Source organism: Chrysemys picta, chromosome 1, assembly GCF_011386835.1.
Source record: "Chrysemys picta bellii isolate R12L10 chromosome 1, ASM1138683v2, whole genome shotgun sequence".
Taxonomy (NCBI): Eukaryota; Metazoa; Chordata; order Testudines; family Emydidae; genus Chrysemys; species Chrysemys picta.
In genome coordinates, this window is record NC_088791.1 from 322032436 (window position 1) to 322058245 (window position 25810).

The 25810-nt window shown below is 42.2% G+C and overlaps 1 protein-coding gene across 13 annotated transcripts; it reads right to left on the reverse strand.

Moving 5' to 3' along the window:
• Nucleotides 1–220: 220 nt before the first annotated feature.
• Nucleotides 221–16007, reverse strand: LOC101948146 (inhibitor of apoptosis protein-like). Of its 13 annotated transcripts, XM_065581537.1 has the most exons (11): nucleotides 15755–15801; nucleotides 13778–13971; nucleotides 12469–12654; nucleotides 10564–11538; nucleotides 10355–10454; nucleotides 9282–9360; nucleotides 8328–8376; nucleotides 6693–6935; nucleotides 3423–3677; nucleotides 2834–2875; nucleotides 221–1023 (listed from the first exon to the last, which is right to left on the reverse strand). In XM_065581537.1, exons 4-11 carry the CDS (start codon nucleotides 11435–11437, stop codon nucleotides 830–832), a joined length of 1836 nt encoding a protein of 611 aa, XP_065437609.1. In that variant the 5' UTR covers nucleotides 11438–11538; nucleotides 12469–12654; nucleotides 13778–13971; nucleotides 15755–15801; the 3' UTR covers nucleotides 221–829. The 13 variants fall into 13 exon arrangements, with proteins under 13 accessions (XP_065437609.1, XP_008176870.2, XP_065437607.1 ...); XM_008178648.4 differs by lacking the exon at nucleotides 13778–13971 and having other exon boundaries at nucleotides 15755–16007; XM_065581535.1 differs by lacking the exon at nucleotides 13778–13971 and having other exon boundaries at nucleotides 15640–15778.
• Nucleotides 16008–25810: the final 9803 nt, after the last annotated feature.

A 25810-nucleotide genomic window follows, 5' to 3' on the forward strand; every position in this document is an offset into this window, starting at 1 on the left:
ACGTGTGTGTCCTCACTATATATTCCACTCTATATGCATCCGAAGAAGTGGGCTGTAGTCCACGAAAGCTTATGCTCTAATAAAATTTGTTAGTCTCTAAGGTGCCACAAGTACTCCTGTTCTTTTTGCAAAAACTTTTCCATTGTCACTGCAACCTATACAAAAATTTAAGCTAACTTTGGGAACATTTTGTATTAAATAAAAGTTTTCACTTCTAAAATAGTTTACTGAAAACATTTTAATGCTGTTTTCATACAATAAAATATCAATTATACACACACCACATTAACAATAAGACTTAAGACTTCTTAAAAAAAAACACGGAAAAAACCTTATAAGTCTTGATACAACCAGAACAGCTGAAGTAGAAGATCCTGTAGTTTTACAAGTATCAATCAAGTGTCATTTGTAATGAAGTCTCCTGAAAATGCTTCAGTTATTTAAGACTCAGCTTTAAAATTAAATGTATTAGAGCACAATGCTTCACTAGTAAAGGATTTCTTTTCAAATTAGGATAAAGACATGTTTATGAGATCTCTTCCTTATTTACTAAGACTTTCGGAAAAAAGTTACTTCAGCAGCAAAATAAACCAACCTATTTTTCCCCATCATTTTTTAATAGTTACTTACACAGGTTTCAAAAAAGATCTTTGGCAGCATAAGGCCTAGCATGCTCACACAACAGTCCACTATTACCCCATAAGCCACATTAGGCAAGTAATTTATCCATCATCTTCTTTACTATAGTTTTCCGTTCTTAACACATCACTGGGTTAGTCTTGAGCACTGCTAAGATGCACAGGAACAGGAGTTTGCAGGTTTCCTCTCCTCATGAAAGAAATGTGCGAACGGTACCCTTTATTGTCCCCCTGCAAATAGGGCATTTTCTTAGGGAAGGTGCACACTCTTTGCACACCACTAAGTGACCACATGGAATAAATACAATAGAAACTTCTTTGTCCATGCAAACTTTACAGGTTCTTTCCTCCTGTAATCTTCTCAGTTGTTCTTCCATGGGTAACCCTGAGAAGAGAACAAACAAACTTAACACCACAAAGAAATCTTCAAATGGCAGAACTGATTAGAGATGGAAAAGCAATAAAATTCAGTATGACTGCCACCCAATACAAAATATGTCTTGTGAGTTATCATTTAAAAATGAACACCACACTGATCATGGATATTCTTGTGTAATGTATGTCAGAAGTGCGTCTTAAGAGTTATAGAAATTATGACTAAAATATGTTTACCACACAAGTCTGGGGAGAGGGGTGAACCAGTTTCTGATAGACAAAGGACAAGCTGATGCCTTGTGCCAGAGGTCAAAAGTTGACTGGCAATCACCTGCCAAAAAATGGCCACTTGACAATGAAGGGATGCAGAAACAAATTGATCTGCATTTCAGCAAGGAACATAGAACCTCTTTCACCATGAGATTTCAGGTCTCCAACCTCAGAGCTGGAATGAACTTTATCTAGGGGTAACCTTCAGGAAAATGCATTTCAAAGGGTGATTGGACTATAAAAGTGAGGGGCAAAAACACCCCAAGCTCACTCTCTCCCCTAAGACAAAGGAACCAGCCCCTTGACTTTAGTGGGGGAGACCCTGACCTGAGAATTTGGTCAGCCATGTTGCTGGGATCATGTGGTAAGGATTTTACTTTGAACCTAGTCTAGCTTGTTAAGTTTTAGCTACTAGAAAGTAAGTATTTTTATTTCTCTTGTAACCATTTCTGACTTTAATGCCTTATAGTTGTACTCACTTAAGATCTCTTTAGTTCATAGACTCATAGACTTTAAGGTCAGAAGGGACCATTATGATCATCTGGTCTGACCCCCTGCATGCTGCAGGCCATAAAACCGTCCCTACCCCTTCCCTGGACTCTGCTGTTGAAGTCCCCAATCCTGTTTTTAGTGACTTCAATCGGCAGAGACCCTCCTGCTAGAGATCCCTACCCCATGCTGCGGAGGAAGGCGAAAAACCTCCAGAGGCTCAGCCAATCTGCCCTGGAGGAAAATTCCTTCCCGACCCCAAATATGGCGATCAGTAAGACCCCGAGCATATAGGCAAGAGTCTCCAGCCCGACCCCTGTTAGTAAATAGTATAATGGCTTGTTAAAGTTAAATAAGCTTGGTTTAGTTTGAATTAAAGAAAACAGTATTGTTTAAAATGAACTACAACGGACCCTCGCTAAAACATCCGTCTACATAGCGCAAATTCACATATAACGCAGTAGCGGCCATGGATCCCAAATTTAATTACTTTAATTGCAATTCATTTTAATGCGATCCCCGCGTTAACATGGTACCATGCATGGATCCCAAATCCCACATTCTAGTAAGGGTCCAGTGTATTTGGTAACTAGTTAAAGTAGCAAACTGTTGAATATTGACCCTTTGCAGGGGCAACGGACCTTTAATATCTGAACTGCCCAGGGAAGGGCTGCATAGTGCAGAACACAGTTTTGGGAAAAATGTGGGACTGGGATTGTGTTGAGGTCACTCTGCAAGTAGTAACCAAGGCTGGTGGAAGCCAACATGTGACAGGAGTGTTGCTAACAGGCTGCTGGAGTCAGAGCCACCAAACCAGGACTGTAGCTATATACACAGACACTCCGAGTAACTTGCATGCTCGTAGGCTGTTTGTGAGCAGCACAAGTTGGGAGCTACAACAGCAAAGCATTATGAGGCACTCAAGGTCACAGGGCAGGTGGTGACAACCCCTGACTAGTCTGGATTACACCCCAGAATGTGACAGTGTCAAAGAAAAAAATTTGTTTTGAGAATCTGAGTTATTGCCCAAACCACTCAAATGAATAAAACTGAAGATTTACCTGAAGTGTCTTCTGTGGGGACATACTTCATGTTTTTTTCCACTAAAATGACAAAAAGAACATTTTAGTCATTGGAATTATCTACACTCCAGTAGAATTTTTTGTTATTGCTTTACTACTATACCTCAGACTATTACTAGAGCCCTTCATGGATACAAAATTTGTATCCACATTGCTGCAGAGCTCTACTAGGAACCATAGCGAAGAAAGCAGCAGCATGTCAGGCCGTTGCTTGCAGGACCCAGGAGAGGCAGATCGCTGCATGAAAGGGATTCTTGTCTGGGAGCGTGAGAGCCACTTGCACAACCAGGGACAGCTGCTGGTGAGCCTGGTGCCCACCCCAGTTGGTAAGACTGGGGGCTGGCTCCTGCGAGCAGCAGCCTGACATACCGCAGCTTTCACCGTTGTGGTTCCTGGTAGAGCCCTGCAGATATCCGCTTTATATCCATCTGCAGATATAAATTTTGTATCCGCGCAGGGCTCTATGTATTACTAAGAAAATAAAGATGGTTAGACTTAGGAAATCAGTTTATCAATCTTCTGGGGAAAGAAAAAGGAAAAAAAAAGTACATCTGTCAGTCAAACTCACCAAATAAATCTTTGTACAACATAGGATCACACTCTCGCAGGCAGTTTCGGAATATGTGGGCTGCTGCATTTCCTTTCACTAAAATCGTATCAATCAGTTCCCTTGCTTGCAATGGCGTTTGGGTTTTTTGTTTAATAACATCACGTTCAAGTTCAGTTATCACTTTGGCCGATAGTAAACTCTCCAGGATAGGAAGTACACATGTTAAATGCTGAAACAAAGCCATTCGATTCTTCCGGATTAAGGACAGGTCATCTTAAATTCAAGGGGAAAATTCAGTAAGTTACAAGATTTGAAGTTGCATTGTTACTATTAACTGATGTGTGCTATCAAAGTATAAGAGATACCTTGATTCTTTTCATTCCACTTCCCACTCCATGTCAGTAATACACACTATTAAATAATTACTACAGACTTCACATATCACACGAGAGGCAGACAAGTAGTTTGAGTATTGTGAAGTTTTACAAAGTCCCCCTTCTCCTCCAAAGTAGCGAGGCCACCTTATACATTATTTCCCAAGTCACAACAGTGAAAGGTATATTCATTGCACAAGTGGAATGCACAGACCCAAAGATCTACATGTGTCACCACCACTGGCTTATCAAGAACAAAAGTCAAAAATCACCGCCAGTCAAAAATACTGTTAAATCTGTGTGGACTAAATATTTTTTTGAAAAAAAAACATAAGGACAGAGTTATGCATGGGGAAGACCTAAACAGTACCGAACACTCAGCGCAAAAACAAAACACACACCAGACCTTATTGTACAATTGTGTTTTATATTCTCCACATTGTGGCTGTCCAAATTCTACTGTGGTTTAATGACTAGAAATGCACCATGTTGTGACATCTCAGCTGTTGGCATATAGTGAGCCAGGACAGACAGACAGCACTGAACATAATTAATATGCTGTGCTACAGAAATTAAGTCATGGCTCCTACTGGTTTTCAAGAGTTTCAAAGCCAGACTGCATGCTTGTGAGGTTTTGAAACTGAGAAACAAATATTAAAGAATCAGAAGTATAGGGCTGGAAGGGGTCTTGAGAGGTCATCTAGTCCATCCCCCTGCACTGAGGCAAGACCAAATATACCTAGACCATCCCTGACAGGTGTTTGTCCAACCTGTTCTTTAAAAGACTCCAGGGATAGGGATTCCAGTCTCCTTTGGAAAGATGTTCCACTACTTAAGAAAAACTTCGTAACAATAAGATTAATTAACATCTAACCTAGATCTCCCTTACTGCAGATTAAGCCCATTAATTCCCTACCTTCAGTGGACATGGAGAACTGGTCTCTGCCTCTTTATAAAACAGATTTGCAATATAGTATAACGCGACCCGATATAACATGAATTCAGATATAATGCGGTAAAGCAGTGCTGGGGGGGGGGGGAGAAGGGGGTGAGGCTGCACACTCCAGTGGATCAAAGCAAGTTCAATATAACGTGGTTTCACCTATAATGCTGTAAGAATTTTTGGCTCCTGAGGACAGCGTTATATTGAGGTAGATGTGTATACGCTATTTTATCTGTACCCATTTCCTCTCCCCCGATCCCCATAGTCTTCTTTTCTCAAAGAGAAAGATGACCAGGTTATGGTTTAAAAACAAAAAACATCCCACAAACTGTCCTCATTAACCAAGTTTAAAAAAAAAACAAAAAACCACAACACACCCCTAAAATTCTATTAGTCTTTTTCACAAGTGCATCACATGGTTGACTCATTCAACTTGTGACCCTCTAACCCCCAGATTCTTTTCTGCCGTTTTTCCACTTGGCTACTTATTTCTCATTTCATAAATTGTGCATTTCACTTTTTTCTTCCTAAGTGCACTTGTCTTTATTATATTTCATTTTGTAGATTTTAGATCTGTTCTCTAGTCTGTTAAGGTAATTTTGAATTCTAATATCCTCCAAAAGTGTTTGCAATCCTTCCCAGCTTGGTGTCACCTGCAAATTCGATAAGTACACTCTCCTCTCCATTATCCAAGTAATTGATGAAAATACTGACTAGCACTGGACCCAGGACTGACCCCTGTGGGACCCCACTAGATACATCTTCTCAGTTTGATAGCAAATCACTGATAACTACTCTGAGTATGGTCTTTCAGCCAGTCCACCTGCCTTATAGTTATTTCACCTAGACCAGTGGTTTTCAACCTGTGGTCTGCAGGCCCCTGTGTATCCACAGACTACACCTAGGATTTCCAAAGGAGTCTGTATCTCCATTTGAAGTTTAAGGGCCCCAAATGAAAAAAGGTTGAAAGCCACTAACCTAGACCACATGTCCCTAGTTTACTGATGAGACTGTCATATGGCATTGTGTTAAAAGCCTTACTTTAAAAAACAAAAACCAACCAACATCTACCACCATATCTATCCCTCCTATCCCCAAGTCACTGGGATAGTAACCCTGCCAAAGAAGGAAATTAGGTTGGTTTGGCAAGATTTGTTCTTGGCAAAACCATGTTGACTATTACTTATTACCCTACTATCCTCTAGGAGGTTACAAAATGATTGTTCAATACCTGGAAAGATACTGGAACAAATTAAAGTTAGGGAAACATTGAGGACCTGGGGAATTATAGACCAGTGGGCCTTTCTAAAAGTGGGCAAACATAGTAGCTTTCTTCTTTGCTCCTCTGGGACCTCACCTGTCCACCATGAGCTCTTGAAGATAATAGTTCTAAGATTGCATAAGGAATTAGCTGAAGCACCTTAGGGTGAATTTTGTCAGACCCTGCTGACTTAACTACCTCTAACTTCTAAGAATATCAATTAAAAAAATAAATATCTGGTATTGTACATTAATCTCCATGTTTTTATTGTTGCTGAGAAGTCACAGAGTTGACCAGTAGTAACATCAGGAGACCGAAATTATATTTATAATCGTTTTTATGTGGTGGAAGTTTTACTATATAGAGGAGTCAGTTTTGGTTTATATGATGGACCTACCACCACATATAGGCATATGGACAAAAATATGGTCTTGATCTTGCAGAGTATTGTGCAGGTGGACTCATGGACTATATCGAGCCCCAATGAAATATGGGGTGCATTACTGTAAGGATAATTCCAGGATTGAGGCCTAAATTCCACACTGATTTCCAGATCATACAGTGTTAATCCTTTATATTTACCTTTACAAAAACAAAACAAAAAAACCATTACCAAAGCTCATGAATACAAGTGTCCCCAGAATTAGACCAAAAAGCAAACAGATTACAATGGAACAAAGATAAGTGTATTACTACTGCCCTATGCATACCCGATGCCACTTCTTCAGATTGTCTCTCCTTCTCCTCTTCCCTTTTTTCATCTTCTGCAGTAAGCAGATCAGACACAAGATCATTAACGGTCTTGTAATTTTCCTCAGTCGCTAAGATTTTACTCTGAACTGTCTGCTTTATTAGTCTTCTACTAAATCCCATCTCCAAGGCTGCTTTAACCACTGGGGTGTTCATCATGATTGCATCTTCTGAATGGCTTTCTCCAGATTCAGAATGAATAGCTATGCATGAAGGGGCGGGGGGGGGGGGGGAAGAAAAGAAAAGATACTTCAGATTTGAAAACTTTAGATATTTTTAGCATCTTCAGTATATAAATGAGATTTAGCATAAAAAAATCATTTAATGACATGGGCCTAACTTTTTAAAAATCAAGATATTTTTACTTAGAACTCCTGTTTAGAATTTTGGACTTAAACAAAAAAAAAGCTTTGTTACAATAACAAAGATCCAATTTAAAGCAGCAAAAGCAGGGAAAACCCAGAGGTCACACCATTGTTGAATAGCATCATTAGATTAGAACTGAAAAAAAATGGTAAAAAGTTAGTTATGGAAATACCTCCCTTTCATATGGTATAACAAGTTCTTGAGTCGCATCTGCATTAATAGAATGGTTACAGTTCTACTATTGGTCATCCTTTTCCTGGCACTTAGCTAACTAAGCGTAATAGTTGGAAATCTGACTCATCTCACTGCCTCAGCAGGGGCCACTGCCAGTATGGGGAATTCACCCCCAAAGAAGTCAGACAGTAGTGTCATCATACGTGGGTATTCCACTGAAGAGCAGCTTTACAGCCGCAGAGGAAGTTGTCTGGAAAGCTGCACTTCTTCAGTATGTCCCCAAGCTGGCTTGGCCATTCCCTCTCCCTGGCTACTGCTGCCCACTTTTGAAGTCGCTAACATAGCTGCAGGCCCCCAGCAGGTTAGGGTTGTAGGTATCTTTTTTTATTAAATGGAGATATCCTATCTCCTAGAACTCGAAGGGACCCTGAAAGGTCATTGAGTCCAGCACCCTGCCTTCACTAGCAGGACCAAGTACTGATTTTTCCCCCAGATCCGTAGGTGGCCCCCTCAAGGATTGAACTCACAACCCGGGTTTAGCAGGCCAATGCTCAAACCACTGAGCTATCCCTCCCCCAATCACCCTCTAAGGTGCGCTGATACCAGGATAGTCTATACCCTGGGCTACTCTAGCAGAAGCTGGTGTAACCAACAATGAGTCCATTGAATCCAGTTAGAGAACATGCAAACAGAGGCAAACTCTTCAGAAACTATACAGTATGTATACAAATCCCTAGTATTGTGGAAATTATGAAGAGATGGGAAATTTCTCTTGCAACAAACTTGAAGGGAATATTGTAGTATAAAATTTCAAACACACCTCACTGACATTTTAAGTCCACTATACAACTGTCAAAAAGAAAAAAGAAAAAAATCTTTGACTTGCTGGGAAGCATTCCAATGCTGCTACTTTCTAAAATGCTATGAATTGCTTAGCAAGCTAATTTTGGAAAGCATCCATACAAAAGTTCTATTCATATTTACATTAAGTTTGTAAGCGTGCTGAAAGTCTTATCACTATGTAGCTTGAAAGACATTAACTAAAATGTACATACTTGGTGGATTGGCACTTTCGTCCACAGGGGTATCTGAAGTTGACAAGAGCTATGGAATGTAAAGGAACAGCATTAAATAAAAACCACAGTCAGCATCCTTTTCTCTTTGCATACAACACTGATAATCCCAGTACATGCTTTTCCACAAAAATTAAGTTATTTACAAAGAGGAAGAACTTGGTACAAATAGTGAAGTTATTGTAGCATTTAAGAGCCCCTAATCAGGAGCCAGGACCCCGTTGTGCTCGTCACTGTCCAGCCACACCCCACCCAAACATTTGCAATTAAGAATTTTAACTCAAATAGCCTAAGTGAAGTATTTGTAGATAGGATTATACAAGTTTTACAACAATTTGTACTGCAAACATGCATTGGGGTAAATCCAGGCAGTTTATACCAACACAAACTTCTCTTCTAAATGAAGCTACTCACTATGCTTTTTGTTTATGCAAAAATACCTTGTTACAAACAGCTTAGTTAAAAAAAAAAAAGAAGTCCCACAAGAGAGGCACCCAGAACCAGTTTCTGTACTAGCAGGTACTAATCTGAATTAGTCACTAAACCTTGTGTAATCAGAACTTCACTTCTTTATACTCAGTCTAGAGCTCTCATTGCCTCACAGAGTGTCCCAAGGTTTGACTGTAAATGGCTGTGATGCTCTTCAAATGACTCAAGTCCCAATGCTACCAGATCCATTTTCAATATCAATTCTCAAAAATACAAAAACTGCTCATGGAAGATGTGCAAAGAGTCAGTTTTGAAGACCATCAAACCAAGTTTAATTATCTCATTTTCATGTAAAGCTGTTCATTCATGAACTATCAATCAAACTTAAAACTCATACCTGCCAAACTACTTAGAGCAATATCTGGAAAGTGGGTGGGGGGGAAGTTATGTACCACCATTTAATGCTGATACTAGCAACCAGAAAGTTATATAAAAATTCTAGTTTACCTGTTCAAGGAGATGTGGGAATCTTGCCTGAATTTGATTGACAAACTCTCGCCCTTTTATTCGCAGTAGATACTCACATCTAAACATTAACAGAATATAAATGTTTGTCAAGTTACAATATTTGTTTCTCATATATGATTAGTTAAGAGCCATACAGAATAAGAAGCCTACAATACTGTGCTCAATTAGGCCCCAATTCAGGGAAGCACTTACACACATACTTAAAAGTTAAGCACATGATTAAGTTCCACAGACTTCAATGGAACTTTAGCACATATTTAAGTATCCTTACTGAAGAGGGATGCTTTGCTAAATCATCTTAATATGGCCTAATTTCTGTATGTATCAGATATAAATATGATCTCATCAATACCAAAGCATTCAGTAATAGATACCTTTTAGTGTACAACCTCAACAGCTTTTAATCTCAGCCAATACTCCACCCCTCCCCTCAAATCACTCAGTGAGTACAAACTAGTCTAAATTTAAAAACAAAAAACCCACCACAATGAAATGGATATAAAAAATTAAAGGTTTTAAAACTTAGTCTACACTTTGCACTAGTAAAGCAATTTAAACTTTACACAAGATAAAAAATACACTGATAAAGTTAATGGGGGAGATGAACAAGGAGCTAAGCAAAAGTTGGATGCTGAACTTAAGTTTAATAGCTGATGGTAAACTGTGTCAAAGATTAGCATACAAAACACTATTTTTCCTGTGCTGTTCTCAACTTCATGAAAGCTATTTAAAAATCATTAACATATGGGGATATTTTCAAAGGTACAAATAGCAGTTGTGTCTTACTAACATCTGTCTTTGAAAATCTCCCCCATCGTTATTAGCGTCATTATTTCCCCCCATTTTATTATTCAGCAATAGAGATGTTCTCACTCAAGTCTTTCCATCTGGAACACAAAAAACCCTCTTGTAGAGTGCCAATTTCAAAAGCACTCACATTGGCCTAAGTCTGCTCCCACTGACAAATTTCAAGATAAAAATTATAGGGGAAGGTCTGAAAGGGCTCTGCATTGGCCTAATTCTTCCACTGACAGAGCTTTTTAAACAGTTACCTTGGAAACCATTTAGCATGCTCAATCCATGGATCATCTCCAGACTCCCAACACCTTAATCCACCATCACAGCAAAAACATTTGACATCATCATTACGACCTTTAAAAGCAAGTTTACAAAGTATTCAATAAGTGTTCACACAAGCCATTGCTTAGCAAATTCTAAAACAAATATAAACAAAGACATTAGATAGGTTAACTTTTCTTACCTACGTAATAAAACCCAGCATTTGCAAGCTGTTCAGGTCGAACTGGAATTCTTGTTGGCCAGTTTATGAATGTTTTAACACGAGCCACGTGGGTTTGCATGCTCTGGTTAGAAATGCTGAATATTGGTTGGTCTCTAGTTTTATTTTGCACAAAGGGGCAGTTAGGAAAGTATCTCCGATGCTCTGACATGGCATTATCCTTCGGTTCCCAGTTACTTAGTTGCCCCCCACAGGTAAAGCAAGCAACTTTGTCTCCTGGCCCAGTATAGTAAAATCCAGCTTTGGCCAGATCTGTTGGTGATAGAAATGTCAGGGGCCATGTCTGAAAAGTACATAGTCTAGCATCTTCTGTGCTCATTGCAGGATTATTAAAGCTAGGTCGCAGGTGTGATGGGTCCTCAATTGCCCTAGAAGTTACTGGTTCTTGAGGAAAACTGGAGAAAGTAGTACTGAAAAAGCCAATTTGTTCTAAGCTTGGAGCAATAGTTATGGAATGCAAAGATGGTGAAAGACTGTTTATTGTGGCTGGAGGTGAGAAGGCTGAATGAGAGGATGATCCAAGATTACTAACTGAAAGCAAATTCTGAATAAAGCTGCAGCTAGGATAGAGCTGTTTATGTTTTTCCAGAGCACTGTCGCCTTGTTTCCAGTTATCCAACATCAAGCCACAATTGAAGCATTTAACTTTATCTTTCACACCAGTGTAATAAAACCCAGCTCGAGCAAGACTCCTTTCAGACACTGGCACGTTGAGAGGGAAAGTAGAAAACGTGGACATTCTGTAGAGTTCACACGACAACTCATACTTCAGTTCACACACAGTGCTGTTGTTCATCAGATTAGCCAGGAACGAGCTGCTTTCCACTAGGTTCATAATGAAATTAGGGAAGAATGGGACAAGTCTTTCTCTGGGAGGTAGTTTTGTGCATGGAGGTGATTTTGAATAACTCCCAGGCCATATAAAAGAGTAAGGACCTGAAAGTGAAACATTTTGGTTTGTAACACTGAATGCATGCGAAAGGAATGAATTATGATTAATAAACAGGCTTGACATATGTGGGAAGTCCTGCTTTTATTTTAATCTGCACAACTGCTTTCAATGGAGAAGTTATACAATCTCAACACTCTAGGAGGTACAGAAAGTAGGTCAACTGGACTTTCCTGTCACAATACATCACATTTTCCTTAGTATACTGTACTTCTCATCTCACAGTCAATGGCACTTTGGTGCAAATGGAGGTGAGGTGGAAGAGATACAGAAAAATATGTAAGGGTGATCAAAATCCACCCCAATAAAGAAACTAAAATGGGTAAAACTGAAGACACTGCATCTTAATATCATGCTCCAATTTAAAATTAAGTGTTTATTTCATCCTAGATAGCCAATACGAATGCAGCTTTTATACATCTGTAAAGATTTTGTTTTGATAAGAGTGTCGCATACTTCTGTTGAAATTCTAACCTGACACATTTACAGAGGCACAAACAAAACAGCCCCAAAACTTCTAAAGGTATATTCGTATGTCAGACTGCCAAAACAAAATACCCTTGGTTTTAGCAATCCTCACCCAAAGATATGCAAGACACTACAAACAACATTAAAGGTTATACTCAACTACCTTACATACAGCAGAGCTATAGCTCCAGCAAGAATGATTCTTGACCATAGCAGTGATACCACCAACTTGTCACAGATACCCACTGGCTTGGAACAGACCCAGTGTGTTTTCTTCCATCACACGCTCAACACTGGGCATCAGAAACTTAGCCAGGTTGCTTGGGTACAAGTGCACTCTTATAACATTTAAAAGCCATATATTTGTATATGTTAGAACATTCTAGTATTTTATATGGATTAATTAAAAGACCTCTGTAGGCCATGTTCAGAAAGCAAACAGAACTTACACTGGTCAATACAGAAATATTTTGATATCTTTAGTTTCTTTATTTGTGCACAAAACTACCTCCCAGATTTCAGACTGAAGTCCCTTTTAAGGGGCTTAGGCCTCCATACTGAGATTTGTAGTTCACAAGAAGAAATTGTAGATATCTGTAGTCTGAAACATCCAATTCCTTTGTGCTGCCAAAAACCTGTAAAGGAGAAAAAACATTTTTCTTATAAAACAAGATAAATTAGGCATATTTGTTGTAGCTGTCATCTACAGTATTTCTCAAATTATAAACCTGTTGAACACTAGAATCACAAAGGTAGTTTTTTTTAATTGTTGGCCAGCAAGTTTCAGGATAGTTAATGAAGGTCACTTCCATAAACACTGACATCAAAACCTATTCCCACCCTGTACCGAAAAAATTGGAAAAGTGAATGATTTAATTTTACAAGTTGTCAAATATTTGGCAGATAGAGACGATAGATAAGTGGCCTGGGCTACATACAAAGTTGTACTGATATGACTAAGTGTTATTTTACATAGCTTTAGTTAAGTTTAAAGGTGCATCCTAAACAGATACAAGCCAGGTTTAAACTGGTATAAAACAGCATATACAAAAGTTGCACCAATTCACCTACACCAATTTAAGTTAAACAAGGGCTTGTCTAACCTCAAGAGTTGTCCAATGACTTATAGAATGCTTTTAAAAATGCCAAAAAAACCAAAAGAAAAAAATCAAGCCCACAAAATACAACCAAAAATTCCAGGTGAGAACAGGAGATAGAAATCAGAGTCTGTAATTTTAGGGTCTTTTTTTGCTGTGTTTCAAGCTTTCTGAAGTGTTAAATACACACAACACAAATATGCTGCTACCAGGGTGACACCCCCCCCTACAGAAACTGTCTCCAAGCAAACAGCAGCAGCAGCATACTCCCCACTCACTTCAGTTTGTTGATGGCTCATTGATACCATGGTATTTAAATGATTAGGCACAGTGAGTTGGGGGAGCAGGAGACCAGCCTTCTCTTCTCCCTTCTGCCCCATCCCCCCCCACAGCTCCCTTCTGCCCCATCCCCCCCACAATAGCTAGGAACACAGGAATTGCCACACTAGATCAGAACTATGGTCTAGCATCCAGTCTCTGACAGCTGCCAACACCAGATGCTTCAGAGGAAGTACATGAAACCCCAGAGTAGACATTTGTGGGACAGTCTGCCTTGCATAAGCGTTGAATCCTAATCTCTAATAATTGGATGCTGGTTTATGTCCAGAGCATGAGGTTTTAGATCTCTTCCAAATCTTTTCATTTATTATTAATTACTCACCCGCAAGCTCTACAAGTGCGTCAAGAAAGCAGCGAAACACAAGTAGATCCGGCGGGGAGTGAAGGAAGTTCAGAAATATTGTAACTCTGGATATTCTTGTAATCCATATAATCATCCAATCCCTCTTTGAATTGTGCTAAATTTTTGGTCTCAATGGAATACTGTTGCAGTGAGTTCCACAGTCTAGTCACACACTGAGTAAAAAAAGTATCCTTTAATCAATTTGCCACTTTTTTTAAAAATATTCCCTTGTTCTTGTGCTATGAAATAGACAACAGATGCCCCAGTCTAACTTCAACTTCACTTCTTATTCATCTCCTTTCTAAGGGCATGCCTACACAGGGCCAATCAGGAAAGTTAGGGTCAAATAACTGAAAGTATGAAGACAATGTGCATAAGTGGCTTAATTCGTCATGTGGATGCTTTTATCCAGGAGTGAAGTGGTCTTTAGTTCCCTGTCACCAAATCCACATTGAAGGGAATCACATGGGGGTTTCACTCACTTCAATTTTAGCGCATTGACATCACGCCTGCAATTGATTTGCCTTAACTTTCTTGAGTGACTCCTTGTAGGCACTCCTAAAATAAACAATCCCAGTCTTGTAAATCGCTCTTCATGTATTTTTCCAGACCCTTGATCATTCTCATTGCCCTCCTCTGAATCCCCTCTACTTCCATAGTACTGAGATGGGGCAACCAGTGGTGCACACAGTATTGCAGATGAGGACATACCATCAATTTATATTATGGCATACAAATGAGTTGAGATCATAAATTTAATGGAAGGTACATAAGGGGAGTTTTACCCTCCAGTAAGCATTATGTTGCATGTATCAAGCAACACCTTGTCCACTCACCGAGTTTGGTTAAATCCCCCTGAAGTTCCTCACAGTCATCTCTGGACTTGACTAACCGTAGTACTTTAATGGGTCCATTATAGCTTTACTTACATTGAAAAGACCTCCGCTTTCGCATTTATGATTTTTTGCTGTTTTAACTATACAAACATGAGCCCATCATATCCTACAATGACCACACATGCTTAACTTTCCACAGTGAATGGCCTCATTGACTTCAATAGGACTACTTGCAGTATGTAAAGTTAACCACATCTCAAATGTGCACATACCCAATAACACAGCCTTTGGCATTTAATAAAGTTTAAAATTAACTAGATGCTTAAACTAATACTTAATCCTTCTTGCAGTTTTTGAAATTTTAGCCCTTCTTTCCAGTTAAGAAAGACAGGAATAATTATAGGAAACAATTCATCACACAGTGTGGGCACATCACCCCATCCTTATTCATCCACCCACCCTCATTAAACTCAAGTTTCAGGCAGCACCATCCACACTATGCAAGCCTAGCCATACCCATACCCCTGACTGACTAAAGTAATGTTGCCAGTTATCCCAATTTGATCCCAAGTCTCACGCTGTTTACTACTGAAGAGAAGCAGTTACATAAGCACCTCAGCTGCTGCTTTTTAACTAACTCTCAGGGTTGCAGAGCGCTTGGAAACGTGATGACCCCAGCGCAGCCTGCAGGCTCAAAGAAAAAAGCCAACCCAAAATTCACATCAAACAAACCCAAATAATTATTTTAAAACCCATCATATTTGGAGGTCCTCAACTCACGCGCAGGGTTGGCAAGATGGTGTCACACCCACACCAGAGAACAACGTACCTGGCACCGGCCAGCTCAGCCCAATCCCGCCCTTTGCCAGCAGCTCCCGCTTCAGAAACCCACCTCCGGGCCCGCGTCCCCACCCCGCTGCCCGCCGGCTAAGGCCGTTACCCGTTATCACGAGGTTGGCAGTGACGCAGTCAGCGCCCGCACACAGCGCTCCCCACGGCACGTACCCGCCATCTCGAGCCGCGGCCACTGGCGCACCCCTCCCGCAGGGCACGCCGCGGCGTCCGTGCCCGCCCCGCCTCTCGGCCGAGGCTCGAGCCGCCCCCCGCCTGCGATACTCACCCGGGCTGGGACGCGCGTACTTCTACGCTGCCGCGCTGGTCCCAAACGCTATATATACCACGGCCGGCTGGCCAGGGTCCCTCCCCGCCTCGCGGAAACTCCCCCTTCCGCCCCCGCCCCACTCCCGTCAAACAACGTCCGGGGCCCCGCGCTGGGGAAAGTCCCCGGCTGGACGAACTGCGCATGCGCGCGATCTGGGCGGTGACGGGGAGGCGGCGGGGTGCTGCCAGTGTGTGGCTGGCGCGCGGGTCCCAGAGCCTGTCCCGTCCTCGGCCCGGCTGCGCCCAGAGAGCGCGCGCCCCAGCGCTCTCGAGGCACCCTCACAGCCTGAATCCTGCCCCCCGCCCGCCCCGTCTATGGCATGAGGAGAGAACGAGCAAACTCATTACAACTGCCCCCAAAACACTCCAGCTCCCCCCTGAAGCCTGGATTCAAGCACTGACCAAACCTGGACCTTTGCCATCTTCAGCCCCATATCCCACAGGGGTCAAGTAGGAATAGCCCCCTGCATTCTCTGTTTTGGCAGTACACCATGGGGACTGGGGCCAAAAAATAGCAGGATCCACTAGATACCTGCTTACCAGATCCAGGGTTATGCGGTGCTCATGCATATAAATTGGGGTTGGGTTGGTCAGTGCAGTAGGAACAGCTAGACCTGCTCCCTAGTTTGATGTACAATTTGGGGACTTGGGATCAAAATGGTCAGGAATCAGGTAGAGCCAGCTTTTAGGGGAATGTTCAGGGGGCCGGCCACATAACAACTCTTCAGGGCCCCCAAGGCTTCTGAATGAAGTGTTGCTATCTTATTAAGCCAGGAAGGGAAGGGGGGAGGGGATTAAAGAGCAGAATCAGGCCCTTTGATCAAAACTCTTGTCCATATCAATGGATGTAAGATGCAACCTGTAATCTCCTTTAGGGCAATTTTAAACATCTCCTTGGAAATGCACAGGAAAATCCTTCCTCACAAATGCACAATTAAAAAAAAACCAACAAAACACCCTGTCTGTGGGTAAATCCCAACTAAAAGCATATTCCTCCCTAAGGGTCCCATCCCACTCCCATTAAAGTCAGTGCCAAAACTCCCACTGACTCAAATGGTCCAGGATCAGGCCCCAAATGTGTGAGACTTTCCTTCAGGGTTTTTTCCCCCTTCACCTCTTGCTCATTCACATAATCACACTGAATAAGGGCCTGCTCCTGTTCCCACCAAAGTTAAGAGGAACATTAGGTACTTTCCTCTTTATAGGGGAAACCCGGCAGAAATATGTGCGTCTGTGCGCTGGGGGAATTCCAAAGGCCTGATCTACTTCCTGCTTTTATGTGTGGGTGTGTTAAATTAGACTGGAAGGCAGCAGCTTTTGCATCCCTCCCTTTTATCCTGATCACAACCATACATCACTCCTTAAGGGGAAATGCTACAGAGAGAAAGGGAGACAGAGTAAGTAGACAGAGTAAATTATAGTATAGCTCCTGCCTAAAACATAAGGGTTTTAGCAATCTTCTGGCCTCTTGTCAGCAGCTCCTCATTCTGTGCCACCATCATCCCCCTTTCTGAGATCTGTCACTAACAATCAGCCCCTTTTCTCCTCCCCTCGCAATGTTGCCAACTCTCATGATTTTGTCATGAGTCTCACAATAATTATTGTTTTCCTTAAATTAGCCCCAGCTCCTGGAGTCAAGTGGATATGTGATTATTTCAGCCTTCATTCTTAAAGAAAAAGTACCATAAGTTTCTAGCCCTAGTGGCTGTGTAGAAAATTTCAAAAGGTGACCCCAGTGCACCCTAAAGGCTCAAAAAGCAGAAGGCATATAGGAATACCAAATCTATTATCTTTACATAATCATGTAAATCTTATTACATAATCTCATTTAAAGCCAATCTCATGATTTTTGGTGAATCTGATTCATGATTTTTGAGCATTGGGAGTTGGCAATACTGCCTCTGTCTCCCTGAGCTGGGGAGGAGGAAGAGCTTCTTTCTGGCAGTGTTATGAACTTTGCTTTTCTCTTACTAGTGCTGGGACAGATATCACCAGAGCATCTACAGAGTGGACCTCTAGCAGGAGGTATAAGAAGGGGCAATTGTGTTCATCAAACTTTCAAAACTTTAAAGAAAAATTGTAAAATGTCAGAGGGGAAAAAAGAAACAGAAAGAGGACACAGAATGGAATGCAGTCAAATTTCTATCTGACTGGTTTCAGATTGAATCTCCACACAGGAATTTGAAAAAATTCCACAAGAGATTCCCCTAGCACTGACTATTGAGGTTCAAAATCTCCCAACACAATCATGGTATCACCTTCTCTTTCCTTAGATCGAATAAATACAAGAAGATGAAAAAGCCCCACCATGGTTTTTTTTTTTTTTTTCAAGTAGGGATGAGGGGTGGGGTGTTTTTGCAATTAGGAACTGAAGGTGTGCAATATAGGAAGCAAAACCGATTTGTACATTATGACACCATGGCTAGCTTTTTATAGAAAGAGGTTCCGGTAAAATGCATTTACAAAAGACCCTATAACCCCGTTTACTCAATCTCTCTCTGACATTTCCTGTTAAGGTAGAAAGTAATTTGTCATCACTGCTAAAAGGAAACATGCCAAAATTGGTCAGCTTCTTTGTCATTACATTTAGTGCTATGTCTCCACCTTTTCCCATATTATGGTTCATGGCATACACAAAGAGAAATAAAATAAAATAAAATAAATACTCTTGCTGGAAGATTGCAACATAACACTGCTTTATTTCTTAGAATTCAGAATAACACATAAGAGCCACAAAACATGGAAAGACAAAACAGACTGCTCCCTGAGGGCATAGAGGCCTAACTCACTCCAACCTACTGTAGGCTGTCTGTATGCTGACTGACTTGCTAGGCCCAGATCACATACTTCCCTACAAAGCCCCCTAAACTGCAAGCCGGGCCAGGAAACTCCTCTCAGCATCCCCAAGTTAGATCCTGGCAGAGAAGAAGAAATATTTAATACTTTGGGCAATCCTGCCAGGTGCTGAGCACTGTGGAAAACTACAGACTTCAGTTGGTTTTTTTTAATCTATCTTATCATTTTATAATGCTGCCCATCACTCTATTAGCTGTGCATACAGTAATTGGAGCCTCCAGGAGGCTTTCAACATGTTGCAGGATCAGGCACATATGGAATTGGACTGTTCCAAATTAGCCTCCTCCTGGGACCCTGAGTTCTTCCTCTCTCAGTCCAATTCTAGGTAGAGATAGCAGGACCAGAATTCTGGAAGTGGAGACAAAGGGGGGGGAAACCCAATCAATTTATTAATTTAAGAATTAAAAAGAGATAATGGAGTTATTGAATATTGAAAAAGTGTGGTTAGCAATATTGCTAATCTAAAGTTTAAAAATCATCTGTCAACTCCCCCATCAAGATTAGCCCAAAAATTATGAGATTTTTTTTAATGTGTATATATTTACTCATTTTTTGCCTATCTTTTGATTTTTGAACTGCTACAGCCCACCTCCAGTGTGTGTCTGAGTTAATTACAGAGTTGTCCAATCCCAAATTTATAGAGTAAGGTGATTTTGTCACCCACTGCAGGAGTTCTCACTGGAAGACCCAACTGAGGTCAAATTGCACAATTTGTACTAAGTGCCACCAAATGATCTGGAGCTTCCAACTTGTCCCCAACTCCCCAGTTAACATCACACATCACAAGACTTGCGATAAAATCACACACGTTGGCAACATGTCTTTATGCTGACCTCCACCATATGGTGAATGGTTGATTTGGCAGAGTAAATATTCATTTTAACTATCCTAATTAAAATTACGAAAGTAGCACACCAAACACTTTTGAGTTTCAGATGTACGCTAGGTATTAAAGCTTTAGAACCACTTTACTACCAGGGAAAATATATGAAAAATACCATGCGCTGACAGACAGACAGACAGACAGACGGACACAGTTTTAGAGTTTAGATTTCCCTTCTCCTACTGCAAACAAAATAATTACAGAAATAATTGAGTTTCTAAGGACTTTCCCAAAAGATCTAAAGCATGTCAGCTCCACTACACTTTAATTTTCTTTCCTCATGCTGTCCCATCTCTGAAGTCCTATCCCCCTCTCCAGGTTGCCTTAGTTCATAGTGATAAAATATACAGCATAAATTGTTTCTCTTTGCAATACATTTCTGAATATCTCCCAGTCATGAGGATGCACACTGGTGTGCCCTCTCTAAACCCCCTCCTCCGTGAAATCTTGGAGGAAACCCTATTTTCCACTTCCACTCAGTTAGAAATAATCAGTTTCAAAATATTTAGTTAGGGTTCAATCTTAACAAAGCCCAGTCTTGCCATGCATGAAGATTATCAGTGACTTTTAACTCTAATGGTTTCTGGAGATTTAATTGTACCCACGCATATTTCACTATGTATATGTAGCAATTCATTAGTGTGCCTGTATTGTATATAACTAGATAGAAAAAAACATTTTAAATTGCACAGGGTATTTGTATCTGTAATTTTAATGAACAACAGAACTCCCAAATTCATTTGTTATTTTCTAGGAACATTCAGTCACATAAAGATAAAGTACTGCCTAAGATGGTTAATCATAGTGGACCTATAGCCTGCTTGGTAAAAAGGCTAGTTAAGGCTGGTGCCCATTTATCACCCACATCCCCATAAGAACAAAGATCATTTCCTGGTCCCCACATTTATCAGGTTTAGAGAAGGGGAAAGAGGGCATTAAAGCACTTCTAACTGGCATGGTCTAGTAGTCATGCTGATGCAACCCACCTTGAATTATTGAATAATAGTAGTCACTCAGCACACTGGCTGGATCTACAACCTCATATAAGAGTGTAGATCTCTTCTGTTGATCTACCCTGAGGCAAAAGTTAGACTCCTGCATAAAGCTGGTGAATAAATTCTGGTGACTCATTCTGGCAGATGTGGCTTGTTAACTCCATCAGGATATAAAATGGAAGACCTGTTGCCCAGAGGTAATAGGAAAGAGAGAGATTTTGAGGGAAGCCTTAGGGGGAGGTACATTTAGAGAGAAAGAATATAAAGCTTAGCTTAAGCTGTCATGCTTGTATTACCAGTCCTAGAAAGGAGGGAAATGACCTCTTATATCATGTGGGGAAATCCGACAGACTGTGACCTGAAAGTCTCTGTGAATTCAAGCTGATTCATTTGTGTCTGATCAGAGAGTATCAGCGTATCTCTATTATTTTAATGATTTTTTAATTATCCTATTTGTTGTGGCATTTGGGACCATGACATACATGAAAAGCAATACATTCCATGTAACTGTCCACAGAAGACAAGCACTCTGGACCCATCATTAGAAAAAAAAATTCCACGTGAGTGATATCGCATAACCTCACAAATATGTAAGCAGAAAGTGTGCCTTGCAATTCTGTGCTGAAGGTCAGCAAACGCAAAGTCCGGAGAGTTTCCACTGTCTTTGCAAGACAGATGAAACTCAGTTTTACCGACCTGCCTACACAAATGAGCCACAGGGACAAATGTTAAAGTTTAAGTAAATCTTGTGGGTTTTGTTGTTGGCTGTTTTTTTCCTCCCCTCATTGCTTATGGGGGAATTGCTCCAAATGTTAAGAGTAGTAGTTAGATTAGAATCGAAAACATATCAGATCACAAGGACGAGCTGAGGCTGTTGCGTCAGAGACTAGCCTTACTCACAAATACTCACTTTGAAAAAGGGACTAGAATGAGTTACAGACCAATCTTGGCCTACTTTTATTTTAATTCCTTTAATAGATGTGATAACTTGCCAATCTGCTAATAGTTTTTCTGTTTCCCTGTTTCTAAGAAGACAATCTTCACTCTGCTGATGATATCATAAGCAGTAGAGGCAGCAAGAAGAAAAGCTCTGTTGCTAATTCCGGGTCCAATGCAGCCAAGAGACAAGCACCCTCCACTCCTCAAAAAAGAGCCAACGTTGGATGGAGGGAGGCAAGGAGTGTGCCCCTGAGGAGATCAGCAGACTGGTATTCAATTAAATCAGCTTGTTTCAAAACTGAGTTCCAGGCTCTTGGTCCCTCCCACAGAGCTGCCTGTCTGTCTACCAGTCACCTACTACTGTGCACCAACATCTCTCCTTGTGCTGCCATAAGGCCTGCTCCAACTCCCACTGACATCATTATGAATCTTTCCACCGACTTCAGTGAGAGCAGGTTTGGGCCAATAGAGAAGGGAGTGGGGGATCACTTACCCATGTCTCCTGCTTGACCTCAGTGCAGGGAGAGGGACTGGCAAGATCCTGGCAGCAGCACAAAGGGAAGCATCAGCATGTACTGGGTATCAGTCAAGCAGCTCTATGTCTGTTGTCTATGTATTTACTTAAACTGTGGTTGTGACTGTAGGATCTGATTGCCTGCGGTATGTGGAAGCACAGCACTCATGGGGCTAGTTTGACTGCATGACATCTCACCTGTATTGGAGCATTAATGCATGCTTGTTTTGGAGAACAGGGCCGGCCTTAGGGGTGGGCCACCTGGTGGCCACCTAGGGAGCCCAATGGTCAAGGGGGCACCGTGCGGCAGCACAGAGGTGTGCGCTGCCGGTGAAGTGTCAGAAACTGTTCCCAGGGGAGCACTACATTGGGGGGGGGGGGGGCACCCAGATTTCTCCCTGCTTCCTCCTGGCAGAGGAACGGGAGGTGCGAAGAGCAGTGGTGCACAGATACTACCCACCCTCCCCGCCCGACGACCCCCTCGGGGGCGGCAAGGGCAGGAGCGAGGAGCAACACCAAGTGCTTTGTGCATGCAGGTCACTTTCCCCACCTGGGCTGTGCTGTGCAGCGAGCATCAGGAGCTGCTGCTCTCCTGCCCTCCCCTTATGCAGCCCAGGTGGGGAAAGTGACCTGGATGAAGGGACTCTGATGTCTCTCCTCCGTTGGGGTGCCCAGAGGAACAGTGTTGCAGGGGGGTGTGGGGAAGTGAGCAGCAATGCCAGCTGCTCCGTGAATCCAGGTCAGTTTTCCCACATGGGTGCAAGAGGAGGGGGGTGTAGGGGTTGGGATGAAGGGGGCACAGTACAAGAATTAGGGGCACAGGAGGGAGGTGCAAGGATGAAGGGGGAGTGCAGGGGCTGGGGCACGGGAGGGGCAGAGGGTGAGGCACAGGAGGGAGGTGCAGGGGTTGGAGGCACAGAAGGGAGGTGCAGAGGTGAAAAGGGAAATGCAGAGGTTGGGATGCAGGAGGGAGGTGCAGAGGTAAAGAGGGAGTGCAGGGGTTGGGTCAAAGAGGGCACAGTGCAGTGGTTAGGGGCAAGGGGGGAGTGCAAGGGTTGGGGTGAAGGGGGGCACACACAGTGGCCAGGGGCACTAAAATACAAGTTCAACCAGGGCACCATTTTCCCTTAGGCCAGCCCTGGCAGAGGATCAAGAATGTCCTTGATACATAAGCTTCTCCCCCAACCGCTTCCCTGCATGAGCCACATTGGGGGATAATTGATTAGGACTGGGTGATTAACTGTTAGTGAAGGGAGTCAGCTCGTCAGCTGAGGACTGTGAAATGGGAAACAGGAAGGGAGAGAAGGGAAGGCTGAAAGGAAGGGCTAAAAAGCTCAGGCTTTCAGAGAGGTAAGATTTCCCTTCCCTGGTGTCTAAGGTATAAGTTGAAGCTTGGGAAATGCCTTAAGGTGATGAGCAATGAAATTGAATAAGACATTGTAGTTAAAGTACACTCTGGTAAACCTATGGTGGAGTGTGTGAGGATTGCTGTCACTGCTGCTGAGTTAAGTTACCTTTCTGCTAATTCAAAATGCAACAGAGTAAGTGACGTTAAGACACTGGGTAACATTTTTGTAAGTTTCTAGGCTGATAAGTTACTTAAGTCCCACTTTCAAAAATGACTTGTGCATTTAGGGCCCTGATTTTCAAAGGTATGTAGTAGCCTAACTCCTATTGATTGCAATGAGAATTAGGTGCCTAAATACCCTTTGAGAATCTGGGCTTTAAGAGCCTAAATCTCATTGAAAGTCAGTGGGACTTAGGTTTGTAATATTGCCCATGTCACCTTTGAAAATGGGACATAGGCACTTTTGAAAACTTTACCCTATATCTGAAATGTGATGAAGGAATGCTCTTTTAAAATCATTATAGTAATAACACTCACAGGGTAAAGTACAGTGCAGTTGTACCTAGCATGGCTAAAGGGCTTGATCTTTGGACTCCTAAAACACTCTAGTATCTTGTTTAAATTTATAACTAGTCCTTACAGACTTGAATGCTGGCACAGCAAATACTTTTTCCATTTGAAAAACTAATGGAATCTCTTGCTCTTGATTTTTTCCCCAATAGCATTAATGGGGGGCGGGGAGGAGGTCCCCTAACTATTTTTAGTACAATTTTAATAGGTGCCTGCTGTTCAGAGACAGGTGGGGGTTTTCTTTACTTTCTAAAAATCCATTACCTACAAGCTGAATCTTAAACTTCTTTAACTAGATCTGTTCACTGCTTAAACAACTTTGTGTGGCAGGGACACTACCACTGGCAAACAGAGGGTTAACTTACAGCTTGGTTGCCCCTGTCGTCTCTACACAGGGCCAGAAGGAAGAGAAGAGGGTATGGCTGGAAGTTTCAAACTAATTAACTTCCCCAACAGGAAGGCATGAAACTCTGGTTGGGATACACAGAGGATGTCTTCCCCCAGGCAGCCCAGGATGTCTGCCTCCATCTCCACTGTGTTAAATTTTGAAACAAACACCTTTATGCTTTTTCCCTTGCTGTCCCTTATGCCCTGGAGAAGCACAAACATTCACAAAACAAATTCATTATCCTCCTTCAAAACCCTGCTCAAAACTTTCCTTTGCCATGCATTGTCAATTGGCGTGCGTGTGTGCTCTCTGTATCTGCTGTACCAGCCCTGCAGACAGACAGCCCTGCAGATCTCAATACTACTGCCCAGAAAGACCAGAGACTTGGTTCAGCAGTGAAGATGCTCAGCCAGGTTTATTGTCAATGAAGCATGGTGCTAGCACCCCACAGACTTTACAGGGACACTAACACATATATGCCCATTATAATGGACCAGTTCATTCAGCAGCTGGACTTTCCCCTGCCTTCTCAGCTAGACAAAGGTTAAAGATGAGGTACCCTGACATTTATAGACAGGGGCGGCTCTAGCTTTTTTGCCGCCCCAAGCATGGCAGGCAGGCTGCCTTCAGCGGCATGCCTGCGGGAGGGCCGCCGGTCCTGTGGCTTCGGCTTACCTGCCGCTGAATTGCCGCCGAATCCGCGGGACCGGCAGACCTCCCGCAGGCAAGCAGCTGAAGGCTGCCTGACTGCCGCCCTCGCAGGGACTGGCAGGGTGCCTCCCGCGGCTTGCCGCCCCAGGCACGTGCTTGGAGCGCTGGTGGCTGGAGCCGCCGCTGTTTATAGACTGAGACAAACAACTTGCGTACCACCTTACGTGTTTCATGACAGCCGTTGTTTACCTCCCCTTGTATCTTGCTCCAGGTGACTCTTGGAAAACATCCCTGTTCACTTTTTCAAACCCTCTTATCTTGTGTTAGGTCAGGATGTACCTGGGCTAATCTTTTGGAGTATGTTCATACAAATACTGTTTCTGCTGCTTCTTAGGAGTGCCTGTGTTTTAGCAACACTAGCAGTACCTTTGCCAAGGTCATGTATTGGACAGTAAACTTGTAAGCATCTGCTTTAATACACAGCCTGACTTCGCTGACTATGATTCAGGCCTCACATCAGCCCAGTGCTTCAGGCTTGCTCACTCGCTCTCCGACACCATGCTGCTTAGAAAAAAAATTGATTGCTGGTCCACAGCCTGTCATGCTGATCTGTATTGTTTCGTTGTCCCTTTGTACTTTCCCATCTCTCTCTGTCTCTATCCATCTGTTGTCTCTTGTCTGATATGTAGATTGTAAGCTGTTTGGGGCAAGGAGTGTGTTTTTATCCTGTTTGTAAAGCTCCTAGCACAACTGGATTCATGTCTATGACTTGGCCTGTTAGGCATTCTGGTAATGCAAATAAATGATGTTTATAGAGGGTGAAAGGAAGAAACTATAGGAAGAAATAATTTGAAATGAAGATGGCTCAAGT

What these genes read in the sequence shown, in the direction of transcription:
- LOC101948146 (XM_065581527.1), bottom strand. Translation starts at nt 11,617, where the DNA reads ATGTCAAGCCTGTTTATTAATCATAATTCATTCCTTTCGCATGCATTC. An exon ending in TCCCACATCTCCTTGAACAG is followed by an intron (nt 8,377 to 9,281) that starts GTAAACTAGAAT and finishes TACATTCCATAG; the next exon opens with CTCTTGTCAACTTCAGATAC. An exon ending in CCCCACAGAAGACACTTCAG is followed by an intron (nt 1,024 to 2,833) that starts GTAAATCTTCAG and finishes TTCTCTTCTCAG; the next exon opens with GGTTACCCATGGAAGAACAA.